Source organism: Ochotona curzoniae, unplaced genomic scaffold (genome assembly GCF_017591425.1).
Source record: "Ochotona curzoniae isolate NIBS_2020 unplaced genomic scaffold, NIBS_Ocur_1.0 scaffold_3208, whole genome shotgun sequence".
Lineage (NCBI taxonomy): Eukaryota > Metazoa > Chordata > Mammalia > Lagomorpha > Ochotonidae > Ochotona > Ochotona curzoniae.
Genome location: NW_024467106.1, coordinates 14,845,860 through 14,866,301, shown reverse-complemented (window position 1 = coordinate 14,866,301; position 20,442 = coordinate 14,845,860). Strand labels below are relative to the sequence as shown.

The following is a 20,442-nucleotide window of genomic DNA, read 5'->3' as shown; positions in this document are numbered from 1 at the left end:
TCTTTAGAACAATCGTGCTTGACCAACCAATGTACTGGACACTTAGCTTTCTCCTTCCACTCAGCCTGAAGAGCCTTTGAGCAAGGGTGGACCTATAGGTGTGAAGATCCTGAGGGTCCTTCGTTCAGGTGACCTCCTCAGTGGCATTCCGGCCTTCCTCTGATACTGGGCGTTATCAAGTCCACTAGGTCATTTTGGTCGGTCTCCCCGCAACTGCATCAAGTACAGGGATGATGGGTATACTTAACCCAAATCTGTCTGTTTTAATCACTCTCCTCTGGACAGATAAAAGCCTTCCATAGGATTGCTCTCTCATGCATTCCGCTGTGGCTTTGATACCAGCGATTAAGTCATGGAAGAGAAAACAAAGCAAAACATAAGAAAGGGACTAGTGCCAACCTTTAGCTTTTTATTTTTTTACATTCCTGAAAGAAACCAGATTATTGACCTAAATTCTGCCTTTCATCCCCATGTCCACTCACCTCTGATTATAATCTCCTGGCTGATGCCCCACAGCTAGTAGGCATTCTGCAATCAGAAAGCCCAAACTGACTTCTTGCTTGAACCGCCACCACCCCACCCATTCTTGTCCTTACGTGTGCTGCAGTGATAAGCAGGATTGGGATATATAGAGGAGCCACTTCAGAATCCAAATTGGAAGGGCCCTCCTTTACTGCCTTCTGGAATTCTTCCATTTCCTAAGGAGTGTGAGTGAGGAAGAGCAGAGAGGGAAATTCTTCATCCATTAGCCCACAGAACAGCGGCAACACAGTTGGGACCAATCAACTTGATTATCGCTTGAGAGTTTCTCCCAGTGAAAGAAGAAAGTTTCCTAACGTTGAGCTTTGGCTCTGAGTCAAACAGATAAAAACTAGAATTGTGATTTCTGCAGTGCTTTGAAGGCAAAAATCACTTGGTCTGTCTATACCTGTTTCCTTATTTACAAAAGGAATGTTAATAAAAACCCACATTATAGGGTTATCTTACGCTTAACATAGAGACTGCCATGTATAAGCTTTCAAAACGTTTTTTTTTTATTGTTGACATTATTTACATTTTAAAAACATAGATATCTGGGTAGTTGTCTCCCATTTCTATTCTCCCAGTGAGCGAAAGCAAACACTAATGCAAACTGGATATCACTCTCATCTGTTGCTAATCTTTCTCCCTGGATAGTACAAAGTTAATTTTGTACTGAGTTAAAACCATCTTAAGACAACATCCAAGGGGGAAAAATATATATGGGATAGAAGCATGGTTGGAGTATCTGTCAGCTGTGTAGGAACTGAGTCTGGAATCAAAGTTCATTTTAAGTCTTTCCCACTGCTGAGTGTGACTTTGGAGTGGGGACCTTACTCATCGAAGTCGTGAGTTTCCTCATCTGTCATTGCACATGGCTGTTGTGTTATACAAGTTAACTTGGTGGGCCCGGCACGGTGGCACAGTGGTTAAAGGTCCTCGCCTTGCACGCCCGGGATCCCATATGGGCGCCGGTTCTATCCCGGCAGCCCCGCTTCCCTTCCAGCTCCCTGCCTGTGGCCCGGGAAAGCAGTTGAGGACAACCCAAAGCTTTGGGACCCTGCACCCGTGTGGGAGACCCGGAAGAGGCTCCTGGCTTCAGATCGGCATAGTATTGGCCATTGCGCTCACTTGGGGAGTGACTCATCGGACGGAAGATCTTCCTCTGTCTCTCCTCTCTGTATATCCGCCTTTCCAATAAAAAAAATAATAATAAAAATAAATCTTAAAAAAAAAAAAAGTTAACTTGGTATGGAAGCAGCTACCATCATGCTTAATACACAGAAATGTATTCACATGGGAACACACAAGGACTTCTGCCCGATGAGGAATGCTTCCTGTATATGGTGACCATGACACCAGATTCTACATCCTCCTAATTAATGTACCTCACTGTGCTCAAAATAGGAATTCAGTCTCTGGAGGCACTGTATCATAACAAAGGAATAATTCCAACTGGGGAACATGCAGTGGAAGATGAGATAAATTTCAGAGAATTTAGGTAGGAGTGCTTTAGAAACTTGTTAAATGGTGGTGTGGTCATTTGCTAGGGTTACCATAAGAAAAGACCTCAGCAGGAATTTATTTTTTTACCATCTTAATAACTATAAGTCCAAGATCAAAGTATTCAAGGCTTTCTTCTGAGATTTCTCTCTCTCTTTAGCTTGTTGAAGTCGCCTTCTCCCTGGAACCCCACATGATCCTCTTGCTGTGCATATTTCTCTTCTAATAAAAATGCTACACAAACTGGATTCAAACCCACTTAATGACTTCACTATTTTAAATGCCTTATCTCCACATGTAGTCATATTCTGAAGTACAAGGGTTCCAACTCAAGATGGAAATGTAGATGGAATATAATTCAGAACATATCAGATGGAAAGAAACGAAGGAGAAACTAAGAGTCTGATGGTAATCTTGGGGGGCAAGAAGAACAGGAATAATACAAACATTCAAAATTGAAAGTTGGATTGAACTTCAATCAGATGCCAACAGGAAAAAGAAAAGCTAGTGACTGAAGGGATGGCTTGGGGAAGCGTTCCAAGCTCTAGAAAGGCAATACAGCATGAATCATTCTTAAGTCTTTGTGCAGTGGGGTTGGACTGCTAAAGTGGATCAGGCACTGATAGCAGAGAACCATCAGTTTTTGTTATTGTTATGGTGGTGGTGGTTTTCAATTGGTAAGATCTAGGCAGAAAAAAAAAATAACATGGAAAGCTGCCTCCCAGATTGATTTAATTCACATTGCTTGTATTTGTGCTATCAGACCTATACTGGTATTTCTGGAGAAGGCCATATTTTCTTTTTTCTTTTTTTTTTAATTTCGTTTTATGACACAGTTTCATAGGCTGTGGGATTCCCCCAACCTCTCCCCATACCCTCCCCACATGTTGGATTCCTCCACATTTTTGCAGTAATACAGTTCATATCCAGTCATGATTCATTCATTGCGAGCATGTACCATGCATAGAGTCCAGCGTCTTATTGTCCAGCTAAATTCAACAGTTTCATTAGGAGACCATCCCTGGTCTGAAAGCAGTGCTGGCATAATGTCGTCTGAGAGGGCCATATTTTCAACAGCCTACAGCAGAACATTTGGCACTTGGCACCTTAAGAGGTGACACATCTAAGAACATGAGCATGAATCCTCATCTCTGAATTTTAAGCTCTGCTGCCTTGGGTAGGACATGCTCCTTGCTGAACCTCATTTACTGTAAGAAGTATAAAATGTCTGTGTCTGTTGTGAAGATTAAGTGAGATCATTGCTGTAGAATACCTGATGCTCAGTAAGTGCTACACGAGGAATAGCACACTCTGAATGAGGCCCCGGAAATAGGGAAGTGTTCCCCGTCCTTTTCTTCTTTTAATATTCCAATAACAAACTGTGGAATTAATATGGCAGGCACAATGTTGGATGTTGAGAATATGTAAGCAAAAGAAAAAAAAAGACATGGATGAGGAAAACATAGACATTGAATGACTAATTATTTGAGCTTAGAGTATTAGGACAGAGTAGTAGGATGAGTCTTATAGAAGTAGCACACCGCTAGCCTTAGCGCTTTTTATTTATTTAACAGGCCAGATAGCAGAAGAAGAACAGAGAGGGAAATAAATCTTTTGTCTTCTAGTTGACTTTTCAAATGGTTATGATGGCCAGGGTTGGACCAGGCTTAAAAGTCCAGCTAAAAGTTCCAGCCAAAAGTCTGGAACTTCATCGTATTCTGCCACATGAGTGGAGGGGACCCAAGTATTTGGGCAACCTTCCACTTTGGGAGGCTGTTGGGACTCAAACCAGTGATCTGACATTAGATGCTAACCAAACAGATGGAGGCTTAGCTCACTGTACTACGGATCTGGCCAGAGTATGGTGCCTCCACAAAGCCTGGGAGTTTTCTCCCAGTTCACTCTGGCCTGGATTTTCAGATCCTTCCTACTTCTTTTGTTGCCTTGCACTTCCCTCACTCATGGATACTTTACCTCTTTGGTGTGAGAGGGAATGGGTAGATAAGAAGTAAAGAGGCAATAAGCATAAGTTATTATCAAGCTTCTGGGGGAAGATGAAGCTCTTTTCACGTCTCTTTCTCACTGTTCAGTGCCAAGCAACCCAATGATCAACAATAGGCCTCTTACACCTTTGTCGTCTAATTCTACATCTTATCACCTTGCGCAGGCATGTAGATTGTGCGCAGAGCCGCTTATGGCCTTCTTTCTTGTCACTTGGTGAAGTGTCCCCAGAGTCATCTCTAGTACAACCTAGATGATGCCAACTTGAGACTAACTTGTACTATTTTCTTTCCCTATGTCTCCCACACTATCAGAGAACTGTGAGGAAGGGCAGTGTGTAGATGTGAAGGCATTCTTGAGACATCTGGAGAACACTGTTCTCTGTGCTGTATGGGGAGATTCAGAAAACAGAACCTAAGCATTTAGCAATTGGGGATGACATAAGGCATCCCGTTCAAATCAACACATGTTTTTAGCAATCTTCTATTTACAAGGACCTATTCTAACAGTGAACAAAAGAGCTTTTAAATTCTCTCATTTTATCCAGACCTTTCCTTTTACAGAAGAGGAAAATGAAGCCCAGTAACAGAAAGGGGGTGATGTAAGTTATCCTAGGCAAGATTACCCGGCAAGTGGTGGCCAGATTGCTGGTGCCAAGTCTCTGGTACTGGGCGGGTGGCTCAGGGGGTGCTTATCATGCAAGCTCTGGCAGTGTGATTACTGTTGACTAAGTGATTTCCAGACAGAAATAAACTCCATCAGCAGTCACTGTGTTTCCCCATCCCTACTGAAGCCCTAATTTCCTTTCAACACTTACTCTACAGGTAAATATTTCCCTCTGAACTTCTAAAGCCACTGCTTCAATATTCTCAGTTCACTTCACGTGTTTCCTCTTGCTTCTACTTAAAACCTTCTTTTGGCCCTTCGTTCTGCCTCCCAGGGTGAAGCTACCCCTTGTCCTATTAGCTGTATGTTCCAGGGTCTGGCCTTTTTCATTCCTCCCTGCTTCTCTCTCAACTACAAACAGAGGTAGCCTGAGCCAGGGTCCCAAGCCCCAGGAAGGTTCAGAACTGAGAGCACCCTGCAGATGTGTAAACATCTTACCTTGCTAACCAGGCTAGATGCTTTCCAAAGGCAACAGGAAAACCAAAGACTGGGAGCCCTTTGCAAAATAAAAACCTGCAGGCAGGAGAGTGAAAAAGAGAGAGGAAAAGAGATCCTGTTTCAAACATTAATTTTCTCATTAGAAGGCTTCATTTTCTTCTTTATGGGGAAAGGGGTTAGATGGAGGGGGGGAGAAGAACCAAAAGATGGAGCAAACACAGATAAGGTGCCTCCAACAGCTTCCATCCTTAGAATTTCTGTAGTAGGTACCCAAAGATACATCTGGAGTCACATCTTTGACTTTGGAGGCATTTAGTGGGGTGACAGCTTTTAATCTGTAGTCTCTTAATGTCATCGGTACTGACAAGGGGTTATGATTTCTAAGTAGCATTTGCAAGTGGGTTTGTGGATAGTTTCTACGTTTTCAAGTCTGCATCTTAATTCTTGATACATCAGGCAAGATCCCTTCAGGGAGCTCTCTTTCTCTGGCTTTTCTGCATTTGGTTTTCAGTCAGTTCTTACTTTTCATTCTTGAAATCACTCCTGGGCCCTCTAGCAATGTGCAAGTGAACTCCCACTTGGACAGTCATTGTACGCTGAGGAAGCTGAATCTGCCAGATCTTTCAAGTATGACAACATAGTTAAAGAGAGACACAGAGGAGGGAACTCAAGTTCCCTGAGGTGAAGTGATTCACCCCAGACATACTGCTAATAATTGTTCTTGTCAGGATTCGAAGCAGATTACACTAAGTTCCAAAATCCTGTTCTTTCTATCCTACCAATCATACATTCTATCTTCTCATTCTCTCTGTCCTTTAGTTGCAGACATGGGAATTAAAGCCTTTGTTTACCCTCAGTGTCTCAACCATTTCTCCATCTCCACTGTATGATCATTCCTGTGCACATTCATAACACACATGCTAAATTCAAGCTGTGAAAATCTACTGACCCAGTGACAGGGATGACAAAGGTGCCAGCCCCAACTCCATGGTACAGAGGAGATAAAGGCAAATACACAGACCTGCAAGTGAAACAGTTCCATAGGAGAGAGTGGTCAATACTCAGAAGCCTATCAGGGAGAGCTTCTTGCCAACAGTACCTTGAATGACACCACTGAGATTCTATAATTGAGAAAATCAGACTTGGACTGACAAGGTGATTCAATTCCTTGCTTCACCAAATGGATAACCAAGGAGTACTTGGTGCTTTGCTAAGGTCATCCAAACTGAGAGTGTAGGATGGCGTTTTAAGGAGACTCTGGCAATTACCTGGAAAACTCTTGGGCACAAAGTAAAAAGGAGGTTTAGGTAAGCCTAAGATGTTTGGCCAAAACTGTTTGCCACATCAGCTGTGAACAGAGAGATGCGCATAATTTCTGAAGTCCCAGTGCCCACAAATAAGTAAAGACTGTGTGAAACCCTTCTATTGATTTTTCTGGAAGTTCTCCATGCTCATTTAATGCAAATATTTCAAAAATTTTATGCCAAAATAAAAACTTCTCATAATTTAATTTTCAATAAAAGTTACAAGTTTGCTTGTTAGACATTCACGTTAGAGGAGAAACAAATTGATTTGAATCCCACAGTTTTTGTCAGTAGCTATGTAACATGACAAATACCTGCTATTCTCTGGGACTCACCTCTAAAGTGAATGGGTTGGAGTGATCTTTAAAAACGTCCCCATTTTGGCATTGAAGCATGTCTGCCATTCTTTAGGGATACATGTCAGAATCAGCCAAAGCCCCTTAAGACACAGATGGACTAACTTTTCAGACCTTGTCTTTCACTTTGCTAGGCCAAATTGTCTAGGCAATTCTGCATCATACACCATTTGATAACTGATCATGACAGATAGACATTCAGTGATGTATCAGCCCTTTACATGAACATCTTCCAATTCTGTCTTATCTCCTTCTATTTCTCCTATAACTCCCATTTTAGCCTACATTTCAAATATCTTCTTGTTTAGAAAGCTTTCTTCTTCATCCAAAAGCTTTATTAAAAATTATTTTCATATATTTGTTATTACTATCGCTGTTGTTATTGCATTATCTTTAAATAAAATGCTATTCCACAAAACATTTCTTGTGTATACCATATTCCAAACCGACAAAAAAAATCAATCTATTAGGGTTGAAGTGGTGATAAGAATGTTGCAAAGCCTATCAGATGATCCTGCCAATTCCTATAGCCTTCTCCTTACCTTTGGGGTGGTCCCAGAGGCACCATCGCTGGTAGTTTCTTGGATTGCACAGAAATGTTTAAAACCCCAAGCTCTAGGACATCTTGATATAAATTTTGTCAAAGAAGAGTAACCTAACCCCCTCTTTCTTGATCCTTTATTTACTCACCTTTTTCTTTTGGGGTCACATAGGGCTGTATGACAAATGTTCTTACACCTCGCGTGACCGAGGATGGGTCGTGGGCATTCACACCGTCAGTGATCAAGGAAACAGAGACCCACGCTATTTTTTCTCCTTGAAGACGGACCGGGCTCGAAAAGCAACCACCATCAATGCTCACCGCAGCTACTTCCCAGGACAGTGGGTATTCCTAGCTGCTACTTATAATGGGCGGCTGATGAAGCTCTATTTGAATGGTGCCCAGGTGGCAACCTCTGGGGAGCAGGTGGGTGGCATCTTCAGCCCCCTGACCCAAAAGTGCAAAGTGCTCATGTTGGGGGGCAGTACTCTGAACCACAACTATCGGGGCTACGTTGAACATTTCAGTCTGTGGAAAGTGGCCAGGACACAGAGGGAGATATTGTCAGACATGGAATCTCATGGCTTCCACACTCCTCTACCTCAGCTCCTCCTGCAGGAGAACTGGGAGAATGTGAAACGTGCCTGGTCTCCCATGAAAGAAGGCAACAGCCCCCATGTGGAACTCAGCAATGCCCACAGCTTCCTGCTGGACACAAGTTTGGAGCCCCCTCTGTGTGGGCAGACCCTATGTGACAATGCAGAAGTCATCGCCAACTACAACCAACTCCCACGTTTCCGCTTGCCCAAAGTGGTACGCTACCGTGTGGTCAACCTCTATGATGATGACTATGAGAATCCAACAGTGAGCCAGCAACAGGTAGACTTCCAACACCAGCAGCTGATTGAGGCCTTCAAGCAGTACAATATCTCCTGGGAGCTGAAGGTCCTCGAGGTGAGAAACTCCTCTCTACGCCACCGCCTCATCCTGGCCAACTGTGACATCAGCAAGATTGGTGATGAGAACTGTGACCCTGAGTGTAACCACACGCTGACAGGCCATGATGGTGGAGACTGCCGCCATTTGCGCCCCCCTGCCTTCATGAAGAAGCAACAGAATGGCGTGTGTGACATGGACTGCAATTATGAACATTTCAACTTTGATGGTGGAGAGTGCTGTGACCCTGAAATCACCGATGTCACTAAGACGTGCTTTGATCCTGATTCTCCACACAGGTAAGATCCTCTTTGACAAAAGATGCCCACTTAAAGATTGAACTGAATGTCTTACTTTATAGCTGAAGCACTGCAGTCCCATAGGGATTATGGAAATACTCTGGCTCATGCAGCAGCTTTGGAGCTGAGGTATCGCTCATTACAAAAATATCCAATGACTGCCTCCTATGGGCTGTGAAGGAAAACTCAGGAATCCTATTTTTCTGTCTTTTATGTAGTAGAGTAGGCCAAGGCAGCATTATCTAATACAATAGATCGTGACTGCATTGACTGCTCCCATTTAAATCTGTTAAGTTAAATAACATTTGAACTCCAATTCCTAAATTATAGTAAGTATGTATTTCAAGTACTCGGTAGCCATGTGGGGCTAATGACTATTCTACCATATAGAGAAATACAGGACATTTTCTTCATAGCAAAAAAAAAAAAAAAAAATCCTGTTGAGCCCTTCTGGTCAATGTGGAGTCAGCTGGTATAGGATACCCTGAGTTCAGACCTCAGATCCACTAACTCCTCATTCTATGATCTCTTAAAAGCTGTTTCTTCATCTGTAACATGGGAAGACTGAGGGTACCTGCTCTGTTGAGTTGTACTGGAGATTGCGAAAGGGCACACAAAGTGTACTTTCTTTTGCTGTGGCAGAACAAGCATGTAATTACAAAAGATAGTGTGTGGTGTTAGGGAGTGCCATAGCAGATCAGAGAGAAAAAGTTGAGTTGCAGCTTAAACACATCAGGAAGATTTCTTTGAGAGGTGGCATTTGAGCAAGCTCTTCAGAGACAGGTATAATTTGAGGTAGAACCTGGAGCATAATAGTGCAACTCTAAGAATTTAAGGGGCAGGAGATCCACAGATAATATCATTATTTTTGAGATTCATGCTAAATGAATGGGTTTTAGTTGCTGTTGTCATAAAAACAAAAAAAATGGTAATTATTTGAGATTATGGATATGTTTCATTGTAGTCATCTGTATGTCTGCTATAACATCTGATTCCATGCATTTCTTAAATATCCATAATCAAATCTTAAGACAGAAAAGATATAACATACACATTAGAGGTTGATTTGGAGAGATAGGAGAACCCTCAAATAATAGGAAACCTTTTCCCATGTACTGCTGAAAAAAGGTGAAAGGAAGGCCTTCCGTGTAATGGCTCACGTAGTCTCTGCTGTGGCTATCAGCTAGAACCAGTAATCCCAAAGTGTAACCTGAAGATGAACTTCAAGGATAAACTATATTTGATGTGGGACCTGGAGGAACCAGAGAGACAGTCAACATCCACTTTCCTGTTTTTCCCAGATTCACATTGAACTTTTCCATTCTGTCTACCCCAACAAGACCCTGAAGTTGCTGATGACTCGAGCACATTTGCCAACCTCTGCAGGTTTTCTGCTGACTCCTCTCTTTATGCCTCTCTCAAAAGAGCAAGTGCCTTCCTTGCACAGACAAAATATCTATGTGTAAGGGAATGACGATGCTGGCAGGAGACTGTCGTGCCTGGCAGCAAGTCAGAAAGCACGTCAGCTCAGCCTCCTGGCACCAGTAGGGGCCCTGTATTCACCTTGGCTACAAGACTTGAGCAGCCCATGTGAGAAAGGTCACAGCACAAAGTTACCTCTTCTTTCGTTTAGGCTTTGTCCAAGTTTGGCAAATCAAGCATGCTTCGACAGTGAAGTGACTTAGCCAAGTTCACTGGTCAGAAAAATCACTAGACTACATCACAAATACAAGAAAATTATCATCAGCATAATGTGTTCTCTGATGAGACAGCCCCTGGAGGAGATACCTATGACCCTGGGCAGAGCAGGCATAGAGGAAAACGAGCATAGCTGAGAGTCATTCATCCATTTGTAGATCCATTCATTTGCTCATTCACTCATTCATGCAACAAATGTTTATACAACACCTATCAAATGCTTTCAGCCCTATTTTGCTGAAGGGAATCCAGCATTCAGATAGGTAAAGGGTCTTGTCTGAATCACTCTACTAGCCAACAACTAACTTGGATTTGAACACAGACTTACTGACTCCAAAGCTGCCACTGAAGAGGGATATTTTTAAATCTGAAGAACAATGAAAGGCAGAATTAATGGATGGGGTGACACTCAAGGTACTTTTACCAAAGACTTAGGAGACTACTGATAAGTTTAACTGGATCAGGGCCAAGGGTAGCTAGGCTTTGTGACTTGGTGTGCTGTTGTACAGAGGCTGTGGGGCCCCAGGTTCCAGATACCTCACAAACATCAGACAATGCTGGCAGGCTCCAAAATCCTTTCCTCTTTTCTAAGTCACGAGACTGCATGCCCAGAAAGTTTGTGAGAGGCCACATGCCAACACTGTGACCATTCATGCCAGGGCTTGTTTATTGGTGAGCTGGGAAAACTGTGTGCCCAGAGTGAGCCCCCATCAGTCCATCTTATCTCCTGACAAAGCTAGGGGTTATTGGATTGTGGCAGAATCATCACTCCTGTGTGCTGACAGAAATCTGTGGAAGGTTGCAGAGAAATGCTTTGTGACTGAAAAAAGAGAAGTTGGGTTAAGGCAGGAGGAACAGAGGGAAGGAAGGAAGGAAGGAAGGAAGGAAGGAAGGAAGGAAGGAACGAACGAAGGAAGGAAGGAAGGAAGGAAGGGTAGATTTACATTAAAAAATAGGTTCACATTACCCAGCTTATTTTAAATAAAGAGCTAGGGTTTGTCCTTTTGCTTTATCATCTCTCTATCATCTATCTGTCTATCTATCTATCTATAGATATTTATATATAATTATATATAATTATGTATGTATATATAATGTGCATATACCTGTATATATATAATATATATGCTTTAAGCATAAAGACAATCTATAGCAAAGAACCACTTGAATTTTTTTTTCCTGTTCCTTTGAAACCGATATAGGTTTCAATAAAAATGAATAAAAATGAATTAATACTAAAATGAAATGCCTCAGCAATGGAGTAACAGATACAGAGTTCTGTAAAAGTTTTTGAATGTTGACTTTTCATTTCTGCACTCACTGTGCCATGGAAATAAGAAGCCATTGTGCACTGCCTACATTGAGTAGCATTGATTAAAATTCTTTATTCTAATCATTTCTGTAGCATTTCCTTTGTGTAAAAAAAAAAAAATCCACAGGCAGTTCAATTCAGCTGATTGACAGATGCCATCCAAGAAATTCATTTATTTTTTAGCACATCAAACCTTATACTTTTCGCCTGATAGTCCTTGGGCCTGTTGGCTCATATTGTCAGGGATGCATATGTTATAGGAAAGTTCTTGGTCCTGCTCCGTATTGCAGAAGACATCAAAACTGTGTAACCTGGCAGACAGGAACACATCCTCAGTGATTGTTGAACTCAACTTCCTTGTTTCCCCAGAGGAAAACTGAGGTCAAATTTCACTCAGCCCAAAGTGGTGAGGTTTTCCAGATTCCTAATCCTTGGTTATCCTACTGTGACTCAATTTCCCAGCCCTGCCCTGGCATTCCTGTCAGCCCTAGACTCTAGCTTCCCCACTTTCTCTCTTCATTGTCTAATTCCCAGCTCTTTAGAGAGCTTGTGATTGTTAAGTGCTGAGTAGGGGGAGTTTGGGAGATAATTGGATGGTGATCTTTGCTTTCCATAATCCACTTCACAGCTATCAGAGCTGTTCTGACAGTGGGTGTCGTTTTTAACAAGCACTGGTGAGGTCCGCTCATGGAGGATATTGAGGAGGCCATGCCATTGAGGGTAGGAGAACTACGTCAGGTAGCCTTTGAATATGCTTGACCTGGAAGAGAAGACTCTCACAGGGTCAGTACCACAGGGTCTTGATACATGCACTTCACATCTTCGAAAACCTGTATGTGGAACAAAGTACTGCTGAATAATTCTCTATGCTTTCCAAGCTATGGTTGGTTATAGCAAGCTATCAACCCCAGTAATAACAGAAAGTAGCTTTGAACTGAGCAACACATGCCACTTCCAGTCACTGGAATCCTTCTTGAGAGTGTTTCTTGTGGGTGAGAGAGCTCACCATCACTGAAGCTATGCAAGTCTGTGCAGGTGACTATGCAAGGAGAAGCAATACCTGTGGTTCAACACTGATGGTGTTATTCAAAATGAGCACTACGTATTACTTCACATGGTAATGTACAATAGCATGTAATTCTAATAAGCCACATGGTCCCCATTTCTCTTCTCTCTATTAGGCATTTATTGAGCACATGTACCCCTGACAAGCTGTCTGCTATTCACTGGAAATGTTTTGATCAGTTAGTCATATTCTGCACCACTGGGGACCTCCACCTCAGTGGGAATGTCATATACAAACATAAGAAATCCTGATTTGTGGACTTAGAAACACAGAGTGAAGCAAGTGACCTAAAAGTAGGGTTTATTCTGACTAGGGAAAACAAGTAAAATCACCTGAAAGAGATAAGACTTGTATCGGTCCCTAAGAATATGCTGCTTATTGAGTGGTAGACATGCAGACTATATCAGTCAGGGCCTTGCAGAAAACAGATGGCTAATTCAACAAAATGATGGGGAGAGGGGACTATTTTGAAGAAGATGTTATTTCCATAGTCTCAGGGAGAGTTTAGTACAACCAACAAAAACTACACACAGCACAGTACTCCAGCACAGTCAACCATGGGAAGCCCTTTCCACTCATGGCATCTAGGCACACAAGTAGGGCATATTTAAAGAGCCTGAAGATAATGGGTGTATAAGGAGAGTTTCCCTGCAGCAGCTGTGGCCCTCTGCAGAGGAAAACAGCCAGGTTACAGCTTCATGGCTAGAAGAGAACCAAAAGCGTGTGTTCTGTGTTGTCATTCTCTTCTGCCTCCCAGTTTCCCACCAGTGCCTCCCAGTATGTGCATCAAACCAAAGACCTAAGACAAAGAATATCAATGGTACAATATGTTAAAGTCATTCTTTTAAGGGTATAAAAGGCAGGATGAAGTGATCCGCATGAGTAAATAGGAGATTCCAGGGCACAGAGAAAGCAAGGCCATGCAAAGGGAAGGGCTTAAACAAGAACACAAAGAAAGCTAACGAAGGGAATGAGAAGGATGTACAGAATAAAGAGTCAAACAGTACAGCTGGGATCCATACCAAAGCAGGAAGATCTTTGGTTTATCTCATGGAACACTTTAATAGCTGATTTAATCTTCCCTTGCTCTACCTTCTTTCCCTCAACTCTTCCCAGCTTCCTATCCTTTTCTGACTTCCTATTTTTTTTTGTTTTGTTTTAATAAATGCTGGTTGAATCCTTCTGTGCTGACTCAATCACTGCCCATTAGAAGCTCACAATCCAATGGGTAAAAAAGAGAAGTACACACCCCATTGCAAACACCGACGTGAAGGAAGTGCCTGCATTACCCACCAGGAGAAAAAGTCTATGTGAGCAATAAAAGCCCTTCGATGAAAGTAACCAATTAGAAAAAGTGTTTCAGACGAGCCTTGGTGATCCCCTGCAGTGGTGGGGGAGAGCCAGGCAGGTAGAACTTCATCCGTAGCCATTAGAGATGTGTGTTCAGGAGCAGGATGCACTTCACATGCCCTTTCATAGAAGAAATGTAAACCTAGATACTAATAGAAAGTCCTAGTGTCAGGAAATCCTGGGATAGCTGACACTCTGGGATCTATCTTACTGTAAGAGGATATTTTAACAAACCCACTGAGTTCCTGTTCAGACTCCTTCAAAATGCCGGCTTGGGCACTTGAGCTTTGTCTATGGAGATATGTTCATTTGGAATAGAATGAACAGGAAAAGCAGAAACCTCCCTATTTGTATTGTCTCATAAACAGAATTTTTATCTTTTTTTATTATTATTATTACTACTAATAATAATAATATTTGAAATGCAAAAAAATGGCCTTTCTTGAAGCTAGGCTTAGGGGTTTTGATGTCTTTGTCTTGTGAGATTTATTGCTGAAATTTGGGGCTACCAAGTTAACACTACTAGAAGTCTCTAAAAAGGTCTGTGATAAGTCTTTTTTTTTAAAGATTTATTTATTTATTTAGAAAGTTAAAATTGCACACAAAGAGAGGAAGACAGCGATCATCCATTTGCTGGCTCGTTTTCCTAGAGGGGAACAGCCAGGGCTGGGTCAGACTAAAGCTGGGAGGTCACAGCTTCACTGGCTCTCACAAGGGTGACTAGTGCCCTGTCAGGCAGCTCATTTCCCCTCCCCACCACATGCACACACACATACACTGCTCTTCCAAGTCCATTAGCAGGAAGCTGGATTGAAAATGGACATGAACTAGTGCTCATACGGGATGCCAGCATGTCAGGTAGCAGCTTAACTCATAAGCCACATGCCACTCCTATAAGTCTTAAAGTCATTTCGGTCTTGCTAACAGCTCTGCCGCCAGCTACAAGTCTCCTCGGTATCTTTCCCTGTTGCCCCTCAAAGCCATCTAAGTGATTTGTCTTAGTGGGGTGTCCCCCTTTGTTCCTTGGGTTATTCACAGGAAGTATACTTCATACTCCTCAGATCCTTATAAATCTGAAAAAGCTGCATGGAATTAGACTCAAAGTTAAAAGGAGTAAATGAGGGCCCAACATGCTGATTCCATGGCTTAATCCTCTCCTTACAGGCGTTGGGATTCCATAAGGGAACCAGTTCATGTCCTACCTCCACTTCACATCCAGCTCCAGGCTGGGGGCCTGGGAAAGCAATGGAGGATGATCCAAAGTCTTAAGACCCTGTACCTCTATGGGATACCCAGAACAATTAAATAATGCCTAGCTCCTGGCTTCAAACTGGCTCAGCTCTGGCTATGGCAGCCACTTTGGGAGTGAATCAGCAGACAAAAGATCTTTCTCTTTGTCTCTTCTCCATAATTCTGATCTGCCTTTCCCATAAAAATAAATAAATCTTTACAAAAGGGAGGGGTGGATAGATGAGGGATCCATCTTCCTCCTGCTATAGAGGAGAGACTGTCTATCCAAAAGAGGCCAGCACTGATGCTGGCCACACAGCAAGATGGAGGCCATACTGAGCTAAACCTCACCTCCATCTCCCATTAGTCCTGGTGCGTGTCAACTCCATATTCATTGCCTAAACATCTTAGAAGCTGGTATTAGGAACTTGGCCTGGTAATGTTTAGTATTTTCATATCCTTAAACATCAACCACACTTTTCCAAGACAGGTGAATATCCAGAGGACCAAGCTAAATGCTACAGGGATCCAGGATTCCAGAGCTTTTGTCTACAGGGACTTTGTATAATATGGTTTAATGGAATTTTGTGGTAGTCATTCAAGACTTGGCAAGAAAGGAGATGACTAATTTCCAAATAAACCACACAAACTGTAAGGCCCACATGCACTGTGGGAAAGATCACGGGGTGTGGCGGTAGAGAAAGAATGCCAACAGGTGTCTACCATGAAGATGCTGTATGCTGATAGAGAAGAACTGCATGTGCAAATCAGACAGGTGGTGATGTCATGGAAGGAAAGGGCTTGCTGTGAGGAAGTGTTGATGGAGTACATGCAAGAAGGAAGTTAAGTCTGATTTGAACTTACTGTAAAGAGTTAGAGACTGATTTAGAGTGAAAGAATTTGGAGGAAATGGGGTGTAGCTCTGATTTAGTAGTTTCTTAGCTATGCAGTCTTGAATAAGTTTCTTAATCTAACTGAACTTTCATTTCCACATCTATTAAAGGGAATAGTAATAATATCTGACTGTCTGAATCATATATTGTTTTATGTCGCTCTGAGGATCACATAAAATGGTGTCTCAGAAATGATTCTGGGAAGAGTTAACCAGCATACACATAAAAGATGAAAAGAGCATTTTTTTTTCAGTAACTTTGGTCATTCTCTTCCAGTAATCATATAAGAGAAATTGCTTGGAATTTTATAATCAAAGTATCAGGGTTTATTTAACGTGACTAATATTCATTAAAGCAATAACAGGAGTCAGACCTGGTGTAGTGGAAAAATTATGTATATTGGAGAGTTACCAGAGTTTGAATGTTGGCTCCACTCTGTGTTAGCTGTCTGATCTTGGCATGTTGCTCAATAAGAGTTGCCGTTTTCTCGTCTGTAAAAATTGGGTGATAACAGCTATCCTGTGGTATGTCATGAAGCTTAAACGGAGTCATCTGCATGAGGCACTTGATCTGGTGTCTGGCACGTAGTAGGTGCTGGAGAAAAATGCCCTCCCTTCGTACATGCACACGTGGATGTCATCACCTCCCTGTCAGCATTGTTTTATGAAACTGCCTTTCTTCGAGCTTCTAGAAAAGGACTGGATGAAACTGCAGAATACACAACGAGAACATTTACCATGATTACACTCATTCCTAAAATACTAGCCTTTGTTTTTCCGTTAGGGCTGGTCTTGGAATAAGCATTTTCAAATAAAGAGCACATAGCATATCAAACACATTGAGTTTGCTCACTAGTTTATTTTTAAACTGACCCACATGTCTAATCGTGTTAGAGGACATGTTTCCTCATGGAACAATCCCAGGCACTGTTGGGATTAATCACAATAAAGGATGGACCAGTTTAGTTACCGTTGCTGGAGTTTTTGATCCTCTTCAGCCCTCATATCTGCTTGAGTATTAGTACACAAACATACATATCCAAGCATGCTTTGCCATGTGGTTCAGTTTCCTCTGTGACTGCGGTTTTCCTTTACATGTTTTTTTTCTGAACAAAGTACACTTTAACTCATATTTCTAGCCATGGACCTTGTGCACATGCCACTTCGGCCTTTGCGAGTAGAATAGGGAGATGACTGGAATTAAGGGAAGAATTGCTCATCACCTCTAAATGATGAGCTTAATAGGGAATTCTCAGAGTGGTATATAAGGGCCTGTAAAAGATCAGTACAAACAAGCAAATACATAAGAATAAAAGTTGTAGAGACAGGATGTGTTGTGTGTATAAAAATATGAATATATCTTTTAATTGACATTTTGTGCTGATCAAATGTGGATTTTTAAAAATTATTTATGCATATTGAAATGGTAGATTGTAAATCTGTAAGAGAGGAGAGACAAAGAGAAAGATCTTCCATCCTCTGATTCATTCCCAAAGTGGCCACAACAGCTAACGCTAAGCTGATCCGAAGCTAGGCAGGCATTACTTAATTGCTCTGGGTCTTCCATGCAGGTGCAGGGTCCTAAGACTTTGGGTCATCCTCCTCTTCTTTCCCGGGCCCCCAGCAAGAAGATGGATGTGAGGTAGAGCTGGGACATGAACTGGTTCCATTATGGGATCCCAGAGCATTAAGGGGGAGTATTAGCCAATCAAGCCATCACACCAGACCCAAGATAGGATAAATTTCAGTAGAGCGTGTCATCTCACACAAGTCTCATCCTTTGATAACAACTCATTTGCCTCCTCTGTAAAATCTGAGTTAGGTAGTTTAAAGGATTCAGTAAATTAAAGCTGGTCAACCCTTCATAAGAGTACTGAAAATAAAAGTTGTTATTGGCACTGTTGGTTGGGGATCTCCTTTCTCTTTGAAATTTTCTGACCTCTTATATGATTGCCTTAGAAATATCAGGCACTTCTCAGTCATGAACCCATTCAGCAAAAACAAAAACAAAACAAACAAACAAACAAAAATCCCTGGACTGGAGCCAGTCAAAGATAATCTAATCAATCTGTCTGTTATCAACAACCCACTGATTTAATTCTCACACATCCCATCTTTATAAAAGAAGGTAGCTTCAAAGGCCCCATTGTTTCTAAATGCTAACAGATTCTTGCTTCCAAAGAATAATCAGAATGGTACATTTAGGATTGTGAATTTACATTAAGAAGCAGAGGCATTTCTGAGATCCCAGGCTGTCCTTTGTTAGGAAAAGTACTGGAAGGCAAATAGGTGTCCAGGAGGTACTCGGGACCACACCGAGCAAGCTTCCTCCAGGTCTGGCACAACTCACATCTTCAAACCTGACAGGTGGATGTTGAGAACATTTGATGGAAAGGCCAAGGAAGCGCACATCAGGCTTCCCATCTCATCCTTTCCTAGACATGCATACCCAGGGCCTGTTCCCTAGACGAATGGGCAAGAGCACTGGGTGCCCTTTGCAGGGCCCCATCAGGAGGCAGCTGGGTTTTTTCCAGCCTGAGTTTGGCATATTCAGCACTCTCCTTTTCCCTTCTCACAATCACCAGTGACACTGACCACTCATGACAGCCTCAGCACTGGGTCAAATGCTCTTCCCAGTGAGGAAACAAAGCCGGTGTGGGTGTGTGGGTGGAGGTGTGTGGGTGGGGTTGAACTGACAGACATCAGTACATTTTGTTTTTGTGAAATATATTTCCCAAAATCAGTCACAGCTCAGCCTGTTCTTTCAAACTCACCACTGGGCAGTTTTCCATGTCCTGAGAGGAAACCTCCACACCTTCGTCATTACTTTCTGGAGACACAGAAACTAGCACATTTTCTTACAGGTGTGTTTGCATACATGGATCAGGATCATTTTTTCCAGTATGGGTGGGGAGTAGGAGCTTGCATTTTCTGTCTTAGCTCCCTTGCTTCTTTCTCTTCTATGTGGTCTGAGTTTTGACATTCTTCTGGTTATGAGTTGAGGATGAGGGAAGCACCATTTCCGTTTCAAAATACTGATGTTTGGGATTCCAGCCACAGGTCTTAGCAGGCAATCAGATACAGATCTGAGATGTGAGTTTGACTTCTGACAACTGGATTGGATTTTTCTTTGTGTAACAAAGGACAATGGTAGCTGTATCTCCACAGATGCAGAAAGTATCTCAGAATCTTCTAGAGGGTAAAGAAGAACAGAGAGATCCCTTTCCCATGAGGATTCCTGATAGGAAAACAGTTTGTGATTTTGGCCAAGCATAAGGAAGTCACTGAATTCTTCCAGTCACCTAATGGCTAGCATGGAAGATGTCAGTACCCTCCCCTTACTTCAAATTCTTCATTCACAAAATGGCAGAATTTGAATTCTGTTCCTATTCAGTTTTTCTCAAATCAGACAATGTTAATCCGGGTCCAGAGCCTAAGGGACCTAAGGTTAGAATACCAGTGGAGAATATAACCTACTTAAAAGGAACCAATAATTATCTCCACGTTATCTCTGGAGATACCCAGAAAAATACAGAGCCCCTGCCTTCAGAGGGTTTGCTAGTCCATATATCTGACTAGGTACAGTGTATTCAGTATAGCAATGAAGAAAGAAATGTGCTCTGTGCCAAACTGGGGGAAAAATGGCCATGTTCACGTCACTGAAGTCCCATGAGCAGCCTAATGATGGTACCCTGCACTTGAAAAGTCTGCCTGTCTGCTCTTTTCATTTCCCTGGAGCCCTGAATGTGCCATCCTAGTCATAAAAATCAATCTGAATTTAATTCTCCTTTCAGTAGTCTGACATACAGTGTCATAGTTTCCATTGTCATGTCTGCACACTGGAAGTCATTGATTGCCACATGACTCTCTAAGAGCTATCTCCATATTAGCCCAAGAAAGTCAGAAGAAGTTATAACTTGGGGGAAGATGATCTACAGAAATTTACACCTACTGCAATGACTCAGTTTCAGTATTTTGGCACATTTGAGCATGATACTATTCTTGATCAATTCTTCTCAAGCTTAGTGTTATTTTGCTGGTGTTATATGACCTACATGTTTGAAATTGTGACCAAACTACAGTTACCCACTATGCCTTATGATTATTACTGTTTATAAAATAGACGCAGTTTGCTTTTGCTTAATTGTGCTTGTTCTATAAAGTAGGCCATAGGACTGTCAGTGAGCCATGTATATTGTGCTTGATTTGGGTCTGATCAGTTGTATTGTTTATCAATTGTGGTTTGGATGCTCCATGAAAGGAGTGAAGTTGTGAGAAGAGAATACTGCAGACCCTTCCATGCCATGATTTTGTTATGAATGACATATGAT

General features: G+C 42.1%; 1 protein-coding gene across 1 annotated transcript in view; it reads left to right on the top strand.

Annotated features, from left to right (window-relative positions):
* PAPPA (pappalysin 1) overlaps positions 1 to 20,442 on the top strand; it is a 234,249-nt gene that overhangs the window by 26,545 nt on the left and 187,262 nt on the right. The window contains exon 2 of the mRNA XM_041004621.1: positions 7,501 to 8,563. Coding sequence (XP_040860555.1) covers positions 7,501 to 8,563 — 1,063 coding nt within the window. The remainder of the gene's footprint in view (positions 1 to 7,500; positions 8,564 to 20,442) is intronic.